Genomic DNA, 9,615 nt, shown 5'->3' with positions numbered 1-9,615 from the left:
GAGGAGAGCCTAGGGGGACAAGGAAAGGAGAGCGGGGCTGTGCAGGAGCGGGAGCAGCGAGAGAGCCCCGGCTGCAGGTGCGGGGCGGGCAGGGCTGGGAGGGGGCACAGCCCGGGGGTCCCGCAGAGCCTCCCTGCTCCAGAGCCGCAGCTGCGGCAATGGGACAGCTGCCGGGATCTGTGTGCCAGGGACGAGCCGCAGGCGGGGGTGCCGAGGGCTGGGCTGGAGCAGCTTTTTGTCCCGGTGCGGGGCCATTGCCGCGGGGTTGGGGTCCCTGGGAAGGCGCAGGAGCACAGCGGGGCAGGGTTGGTTTGTGGATTTGTGGTTGCGATGTTTTGTTGGCGGCCCCGGGCGGGCTGTGCGAGCCGGGAGCGGCCGGCCGGGCCCGCAGCCGGCGCTGGGGCCGGGAGCCCCCGGGCAGAGCTCTGTGCTCGGGGCCGAGCCCCGGGCGGCCGCTCAGAGGCAGCCCCGGCTGCGGGGGTCCCCGAGGGTCCCCGGGCAGGGGGCGGCGGGGGCTGCCGGAGCTCTGTGCCCGGGGCTGGGCGCGGCTGCCCAGGGAGCGGAGGGTGCAGGGTCCCCCCGTGCTGGGGCTGGCTCTGCCCGGCCCAGGGGCTGCGCTGTCAGCCCGGAGCCGCGTGGGGATCGCTCGGTACCGGCAGGGCTGGCAGGGAAACCGGCAATGGGGGGAGCACAGACGGGCAATACGAGAGCTGGGCTGTTCCAGAAGCCTGGAGGTGTTGGGAGCATGGACAGGGGGCACCCATGGATACCCCGGGAGCCTGAAACAGGGACCCCGGACAGTGCTGACCCCTGGGACGCCTGTGATGCCAAAGTGGTGAGCCCAGAGAAGGGGAACCTGTGGCATTGCCAGGAGCCCCAGCAGCCCAGAGAGGGGGAGCACCAATGCAAACTTGACCCGCAGCAACCCAGACAGGGTGGGGGTCTCCAGGAGCCCAAAGTGGAGAGGCCAGAAAGGGGAAACTCAGGGTTTGGGTTTTGCTGAATCTTGGTTTTTAATATATTTTGGGGGTCTAAATCTTGCTGTTTTCATGGCTTTAATGGTTACCAGATGACCGGTGACTTTTAGAGATGGACTTGGGCAGTAGGACTCCCCTGACCCAATGTGCCCATACATTGTTTTCCCCAATCCAGGACTTCTTATTCCCAAAGCTTGGCTGGATGGAGAGGGAGGCTTCAAGAAAGAGGAAGATTCCCCGGGTCACCCAGGCAGGTGAGGAGGTAGTCAGTGCCCCTTTCCTCCTCTCTCCTTCTCCATCTGCCAGCCCAGCACGGCCCCCGGCTGCAGGACAACCCCCTGATGACACCGTCCTGCCAGGGCCACGCTGGGGGTATCTCCTTCCCCTTCCCTCTGGCACAAAGACAAATCCCATCCTCTCCTTGTCCATCCTTCCCAGACAAGGAGCTGAGGATGGAGAGCAGGGAGGACAAATCCCCACGGCAGAACCTCATGGAAGAGACCATTTTGAGCAACTCCAGGGCACGGGAATCCAACGGGGAGGAAAAGCCCTGGAGATCCCACAGGAGGAGGGGCTGCAAACCCAGCCCAGGGTGCTCTGAGGAGAAAAGACCCACCCTGTGCCAGGAAGGTGGACAGAGCTCCAGCCAGAGCTCAGAGCTGGAAGTCCATGAGCAGGTTCACCATGGGGAGAAGCCCTACAAGTGCTTGGAGTGTGGGAGGAGCTTCACGCGGAGCAACACCCTGATCTGCCACCAGATGATCCACACTGGGGAATGGCCCTACGAGTGTGGGGAGTGTGGGAAGGGCTTCAGCTGCAGCTCCAAACTTGTCATCCACCAGCGCATCCACACTGGGGAGAGGCCCTACAAGTTTCCCCAGTGTGGGAAGAGGTTTCACACCAGCTCCAATCTCCTCCTGCACGAGCGGATCCACACCGAGGAGAGGCCCTTCCGCTGCCCTGACTGCGGGAAGGGTTTCAACCGCAACTTCAGCCTCGCCACCCACCGGCGCATCCACACTGGGGAGAGGCCCTACAAGTGTCCCCAGTGTGGGAAGAGCTTTACCCGGAGCTCTGCCTTGACCAAACACCAACGGAGCCACCAGTGAGGGAAGCCCTGCGAGTGCCCCAACTGCCGGAGGAGCTTTGTGCACTGCTCCAGCTTCATCCCCCATTGAAGAACCCACATTGGGAAGAGCCCTGGTGATCCCTGTTCCCTGTGATCCATGCTGGGAAGACACCTGTACCTTCTCCTGCCCCTGCCAATGACCTGATGTGGGATTGAAGAACATGAGGGTCTGGCCATGGTCCTGTCATTACATTCACAACTATCTCAGGTCATTGCCAGGGGCAGGAAAGGGACCCTCTCTCTCTCCCCCCCTTAGGAGAAGGGTGTCCTTTCACGGCAGGAGGAAATACATGTCCAGGAAGGGACAGTCACTGATGGTGAAATTTTCCCTGTAAATAGTTTTTCTTATCCCTTCTGTTGTCAGTATTGTTTCTGTTCCTGTTTGTTCTTTATCTCGTTGCTGTTCCCAGTAAATTGTTCTAATCCCAGCCCAGGATCTTTGCCTTTTGTGCTTTCCATGGGAGGCAGGAGGGCAGCGAGAGGCAGCGCGGTTTTAGCGGGAGCAGGAAATTGGGGAATCCCATTCCTGAAGCCCATGGAAACCGAGCATCGCAGCTGGTGCCAGCCCTGGTGGCCATGGCAGCAGCCTTGGGAGCGGGTCCCTGGCTGGGGCTGAGGGAACCTCTTCACTCTGGTGCCCAGGGACAGGAGTGCAGGGAGCGGCTGCAGCTGAGTCGGGGCAGGCTGAGGTTGGATCTCGGGGAAAGGTTTTTGCCCAGAGGCTGCTGGGGCACTGCCCAGGCTCCCCAGGGAAGGGTCACAGCTCCAGGGCTCTCTGAGCTCCTGCAGCGTTTGGACAGCGCTGCCAGGCCCAGTCTGGCAGTGTTGGGGTGTCCTGTGCAGGGCCAGCAGTTGGACTCGAGGATCCCGATGGGTCCCTCCCAGCTCAGCCAATTCTGTGTTTCTGGGATCCCATGACCCTGGGAATGGGATGCCAGAGGTTGCCATGGCAACTGTCTGGGTTTGGGAAGACGGGTGTCTGCTAAGGAAGGCAGGAGCCTCCGCTGAACTGGAAACTGTAAACCCCCTCCCTCCGAATTGTTGTACATTTGAAATGATGCGGGGTTTTCAGGCAAAGGTATGGAAGCAGGAATAACAGCTCTTTATTAGGGGAAAAAATAAAAAGAGAAAATAAACAATGCAGTAATGCAAAACAACACTGGCAGAGTCAGAATATGACCTGACACCCTTTTGGTCAGGGCATTGGTAGCAGTCTAATTGGAATGGTGGCTGCAGTCCTCCTGCAGTGTCAGCTGTGGTTCTGTTGGAGCAGTGATCCTGTAGAAGGGTGTAGTCTTCCTCTGAAGAGGCAGTGGAAAACCTCAGCTGTTCCTCTGGGAATCCAGTGAAAAGGCTGTTCTGGTGTTCTTCCAGAAACCCGAGATTATATCCAGGTAGAAATTCTTGGCTCCTCCCTCTGGGCAGGTTGATGGGGTGGCTGCAAATATTTGGGATTTATGTGAGGATTTGATGGGGTGGGTGCAAAAATTTGAGGTTTCTGTGATTGGCTGTGAAAATCTGGGGGTTTTGTGATTGGCTGTGAAAACTTGGGGGGTTTGTGATTGGCTGCAGAACTGCATGTGGAGTTAAACCCCTTTCATGTCCAGGTGCCCATGGACAACACTGTGAATCTACCTCCAAAATTCCGAATATCCAAGGGCTCTTCCGAGCCAGAAGCTGCCATGAGGGACAGCTCTGGCTGTCCTCTCCTACAATGGCCACCTCTGATCTTTTTCCCAAACTCTTAGATTTGGTGCTTTTCTTTCATGACGAAAAATCCGCCCTTCTCCACAAGGTGTCCACAGCCAAAAATGGGATTTGGCCTCCAAAATCCCAAATATCCAAGGGTCTGCGTGCTGTCCTTCTGTCACGATCCGCTTATAGCGGGGTGTCGTGATGGTTCGTTAGCTGATCCCAAAGTGCAAAAGACAAACAGCAGGGGACTATCAGTTTAATCACAACAGATGCCCCTTTATTAAGGGCCAAAACCAATAAATGCGATAGTGGGGTCAGAAAAGAAATAAAAAGGAGAGAGAGAGAGAGAGAGAGAGAGAAAGGGGGGATGGGAATAGCTACCAACACAGGCGAGGTCCTCACTGGTCTGGACCATGGGGATCCGTCTTGTTGTGCTGGGGAGAGTCTCCAAAGTCCTACCTAACCCAGGGGTCCAGTTATAGTTCACAGAGGGAAAAGGGGGGAACATGCAGAACAATGAGAGTCTATTGAAATTGCTATGGGGGGAACAGGTGTATCTACAGAAAATCATCCAGGCTGAACAAACACAATAGGGAATAAGTCCATTGAAGTTACTGGAGAAGGACAGGTCATGTCATTTCCCACCACCACCACTCTCTGTGGTAGGGGTCTCAGTCTCCGTCCTTGGGGAGAGGGTTCTTGATCTCCGTCTGTCACGGTGGTAACGAGGCAGATGAGGGGTCTTCAGTGAGAGACCACCAGAGTCACCCCAACAGTTCATTTGGCTTAAAGGTGGAGAGTGAAGCAGGAATTGCAGAGGGCTGCTCTGTGCAGGGTCCAAGCTGGGTCTTTGCCAAGTCCTTGCCAACTCCTTGCCAAGTTCTTGCCGGGCCTCGTTCGGAACAGAACGTAACGGTGCAGCGGCTGCACCTGCACTGTTGCCTTCTCCAAGCCGGAACTGCAGTGGGGGAAGGGAGTTCCTTCTCATGGCAATTGGCAGGCAAATGAGTGAGGGTCTTCAGATTGCCTCTTACACCATCTCTCTCTTGAACTCCCTCACATCTCCTGAGTTGAGAGGTGCCTCCACATAACCTATTGCCGGAATTTGGGCTGGTTGTCCCTGCTGACCAGCATTGGGGTTAGGGATCATTCCAAAAACTACTTCCCTTCATGGATATAGAGCTTGCCCTTCCCTTTCTCTTTCCCCCGTAGTTTGGCTATGAGTAACATGGCGATTTTCCTCCAGAATCAGCTCCAGGATTTCTACCTCTTGTTTACCCAAATCTCCCCCTTGATCTAAATCAGGGTAGATTATGGGTGGTGCTGATGGGGGTGGAGGAGGTGGTATGTATGGTAAAGGGGTTGCAGTTGGAATTTCCTCAGGCTTTTTACTTTTCTTTTTCCCTCCTTGGGTGCTTAAGGCAAAAAAATTTGTTCTTGTTTCCCCCAGTATCCAGAGTGGCAACTTGCTCTCTTCCATATCAAAAGGTTCTTTAGAGTTTACATGAATGTTTGTTGCCTGGCAAATCCAGTCCTCGAAGCTTCCAAACACTGGCCAAAATAAATTATCACCATGGATTTTTTTTCCCTCCCCATACTTCCATACTGTAATGTATCATTTTTGCCCTATCCTTCCCTTTTCTTGAAGGATATTCATCCCAAGATTTTATCATTAGACCTAACAGACTGTCACGGGGTATCTGGGGCAGCTTCAGCGGGGTCCTCCTCCCCATGGAAGCAGAGGGCTTGCTTTTCCTCTGTCCCATCTTCCAGGACACCTTCACGCACACACACACTCGCGGCCCCCTGTTCGCAGCCCAGCCCCTCTCGGGGTCTGGAAACCGCGCTACTTAGAGGTCCGCACTTGCCTCGTCCTAAAAGGATGTCTCATGTGTTATGTCCTGGGATCCCAACCCCAGCCGAGCGGATCCCCACTTTTATACTCACGCTGTCCTGCGTCTTCGCCCGGGCTTCGTGCACAAAGTTTCCCTGCATCCCTTTTGCTTAATGCCAAATTTAGGTTAGTCAGTAAGGGTCCGGGAAGGAAAAGCTGCACCAGGGCCGCTGAAAGGCAGCGGGGCGCCTCCCTGATTAGGAATTCCCACCCGGTCGCCCTTATCTGAGTCACGGCACCAAACTTGTTATGGACAAATTCAACTGGGGAGGCCAATTATAGATAAATCAATTAACAAGAATTTATTAAGCAAGCGGTAGCAAGCAAAAGACAGTGTTGGACGGCCGGGGAGTCTCCGCTCTACCACAGCACTCCCTCCCCCTTTGCCCTTTTGGTTTTTATGGTCCCTTTTTTATTTTTTTTCCCCCAGTTGACATATTTTCTCTCAATGCACTCTGCACCGGTGCAATTGGTGGCTAGGGGGTCTTTTTTCTGCCCTTGCTGATCATAGGGAGGAAGGCTCCTCATCTTCCTTGCAGATTGTCCTTGGCCTAAAAGTTAACTTGTATATAATTAATTACACAGTCTTCTATGCTGGTTGCATCTGCACAATTCTTAAGCAGGATACTTGCTGTTCCCTCAGCCCCCACCCCCTTCTCCTCCCACATCTTCAAATTCCCTACTCAGTTCGAATTCTTACCTCCTTCAATGCTCATTTTGATGAACAAAGACCTTTATATTTATTACAATGGTTGTGCCTTCCCAGGGTTTCTGCTGCCCTCTTCCAGCACCAGTGGCTTCTTTTCCAGCGCCGAGTCCGTACACAAGCCCCAGGTGCTGGCGAGAGATCAGTGGTCACACCGTGTGCCACTGGGGCAGCCCCCGCATGCCCAGGGGTGCTGGGGCCAGGCTCTGCGAGCAGCAGCATCCCCCTGATGAACTCTGTCTGTGTTCCACAGGAACCCTGTCCTACAGCCCACCAGAGTGGATCCACCACCAACACTACCACGGCAAGGCAGCGACGATCTGGTCCCTGGGCCTCCTGCTGCACCACCTGGTCATGGGGAAGCACCCGTTCAGGAGGGGCCAGGAGATATCTGGGGGCAGATCTTGTTCCGACGGCTCTCTCCAGGTGGATCCTCATCTCTGGCCACAGGGGCAATACCAGTGCTGGGAGACAGCAGCAGCTCGTGAGCATCCCGCTCTGGCAGCTGCTGAGGAGGTGGCACATGTCCTGCTCTCCTGCTCTCCTCCAAAACAGGGAATTGATGGGGAAGTTTAGGCCCAGCTCTGGGCACACCCAGCATGGCCTGGGCACGGGAACATGGGGGCAACTTCTCCAACTGACAGGTGATTTCTGGTTTCTCTCCCCAGAGTGCCAGGATGTCCTTAAGAGGTGTTTGTCCATGCAGCCCTTGGACAGGCCATCCTTAGAAGAGCTTTTCCATGATCCTTGGGTGCAGGGTGTTCCTCTGCCCTAGAAGATGGGAGAGATCCATGTGCACAATTGGATCTAGGGGCCTGGCAGGTAAGAGCTCCACACATCGCTTGGCAAGCAGTGGCAAAGCCAACCAGACAGGTTTTGTCCTACCTGTAGCTCTGAGTAGGGGACAGCAGAAGGGAACACGCAGCTCTAGGACTGGAGCTGAGCTGGAGACCTGGTGTGGCAAGCACCGGGGGCCACCATCCCCCTGGTTTTGCTTGCCAAGGTTCATGGATGGCTGGGGCCCTGGGCAGAGCCCTGACAGCCTGGTCTGGCCCCAGGGAAGGAGAAGGAGCCCCTGGAGAAGCTGCACCAGGTGGGGCTGCTGCTGGGGGCAGCGAGGATGACGTCAAGGATGACAACCTCTTGCTCCACCTGGTCTCTGGCAGGCTGACGATGATGGACTTTGATTTTGACACCTTCTCCAAAGCCAGGCTCCACAGGGAATTTGCAGATGAGTCCACACACAGGGGGATGATCCCAGATTTGGGCATTGCACAGCCTGGCCGGGAACCAAAGATTCCCCTTTGCTGGGGCAGATGCAGCTGATCCTTCAGTCGGCTGCCAGGCTGCTTTTGGCAGGGCTGGGGGCAAGGGCTGGGGTGGGTATGAAATGGGAGTGGGCTCCTGGCCCTGCCAACAGCCCCCAACACCCACCGTGCCCCGGGCTGGGGTTTGGGCAGCCAGCCCAACACAAACAAACCCCCATGGTGGGAGCAGAGGTGGGACTGCAGACCCTGTGCAGGGGCTGCTTTGCTTTGCAGGCAAGGAAGGGCTTGGGCTGCTCCTCTGCCCTTGTTTGCTTTGGGAACACCATGGGGGCAGTGCAGAGAGAAGGGAGAAAGCCTGGGATTCCCTCACCCATGGTGGGTTTTTCCCTGGCAAGCAGGGGTTGGGCCTTCCTCAAGTCCCTGACAGAGATAAGATTTTTGACCTTTTTCCTTGTTCCCCTTTTTGTCTGAAATCTATTTTCATTAATTTGATGTTTGTTTTTCTAGAGGAAGTGTTCCAGGTGGGGTCCAGTCTGGATCAGGAAGTGCTTGGAAGCAGCTGCGGCATGGATGGGCCGTGCCCTTGGAGAAGGCTGAGGACATCATTTGGGACCAGCTTTTCTCCCAGCGGTGGATGGCCTGAGGTGGCTCCTGTCTGCTGGGGATGGTGGGGTCAGAGCTTTGAGGAGATGGCAGCGAGCACAGGAGCGTCCTGCTCTGGGCAGCTGCTGAGGGCTGGATGTGCCGTGGCTGGCTGCAGGCTGGGAATGTCCTGCCCTCCTGCTCTGCTCCCAAAGGCAGCAGTGATGGGCAGCTCTGGGCACAGCTCTGGGCACAGCCAGCATGGCCTGGGCTCTGTGGGCAGCTGGGACAAGGGGACAGCAGCCTTCAGCTGACGGGTGGTTTCTGGTTTCTCTCCTTGCAGCCGGGCTCTGCGGGTGCTGAGGCTGCTCTGGGCCCTGCCAGGGCTCTGCTGGAGCTCAGCACCGGGCCACAATCAGCAAAAGGAGAAATGGGGTGCCCTGCAGCTCAGACTTGCTAGAGCATTTCAGCAACACAGTTCAAGTTTGCAGAAGGGAAGACATGGCACCACCCAAAAAATAAACTTGTTCAATAACTTCTGAAATTAAATCAATCTGGGATGACCTCAAATGGCATTTTGCAGCTTGCTCAAGCTGTAGCTCAGCCCTTCTCTGAACAGTTCTCTCCCCCACCTGCCTTTTACTCCCCAGCTGCTCCCTATTTTCCGTCAGTGAGCTCCCAGCCCATTCCAGTCTCCATCACACTGTTGCCTTCCTTGGTGCCCCTCACCATGAGGAAGGCCGAGCCCCAGGCTTAGGGACTCATCCTGTCACTGGGTGAGGAGCAGCAATGTCTCAGAGGTCCGGTGGGATTTTAGTGTCATTCAGAGCTGCTCTCCAGCCCCCAGCTCTCCTCACTGCTGAGTTCCCACTCCCTTTTCCTCATCCGTGCAGCAGGATGAGCTCTGTGAATCCCCTTGAGCCTCCCCACTCTTCCCAGCCAACGCACCCACCTCGGTTAGGCTGAAGCTGCAGCTTCTCTGTCTCCTCTGGCACACCAGTGCAGTCCCCTGTGCGGGGAGCCCCAGCCCTAGAGCACAGCACTCAGCAGTGCAGTCAGGGCTGGAGCAGCTGCCCTGCAGCCCTGGCTTGGCTCTTTGTGGCAGGGAATGCTCCCTGTGTGCAGCTGTCCCTGCAGGATGGCCCCAGGGCAGAGCCCAGCCGGGCTCCCACTGCAGCCCCTGAAGCTGTGAAACCAGTGAAATCATCCAGACTGGGTTTTTCAAAGGCCCTTAGAAGGAAGGGCTTGAGAATAAACGTGCTCTGTTTGCCACACGAACATCGGGGTGAGTGGTCTCTTTGGCTCCAACCCACTGTTCTCCCCGTGCCAACGTTACCCACTCCCTCACACGTCCCCCCCGTGCC

At 56.2% G+C, this 9,615-nt stretch overlaps 1 protein-coding gene across 1 annotated transcript in view; it reads left to right on the top strand.

Moving 5' to 3' along the window:
- The first annotated feature begins 745 nt into the window (after positions 1-745).
- LOC140685182 (uncharacterized) overlaps positions 746-9,615 on the top strand; it is a 338,081-nt gene continuing 329,211 nt past the window's right edge. The window contains exons 1-2 of the mRNA XM_072936390.1: positions 746-835; positions 1,736-2,027. Of these exons, the coding sequence (XP_072792491.1) occupies positions 746-835; positions 1,736-2,027 (382 nt within the window). The remainder of the gene's footprint in view (positions 836-1,735; positions 2,028-9,615) is intronic.

Source organism: Taeniopygia guttata, chromosome 16 (assembly GCF_048771995.1).
Source record: "Taeniopygia guttata chromosome 16, bTaeGut7.mat, whole genome shotgun sequence".
Classification (NCBI taxonomy): domain Eukaryota; kingdom Metazoa; phylum Chordata; class Aves; order Passeriformes; family Estrildidae; genus Taeniopygia; species Taeniopygia guttata.
Note: the sequence above shows the minus strand (reverse complement) of the source record. Positions and strands in the feature narration are given on the sequence as shown.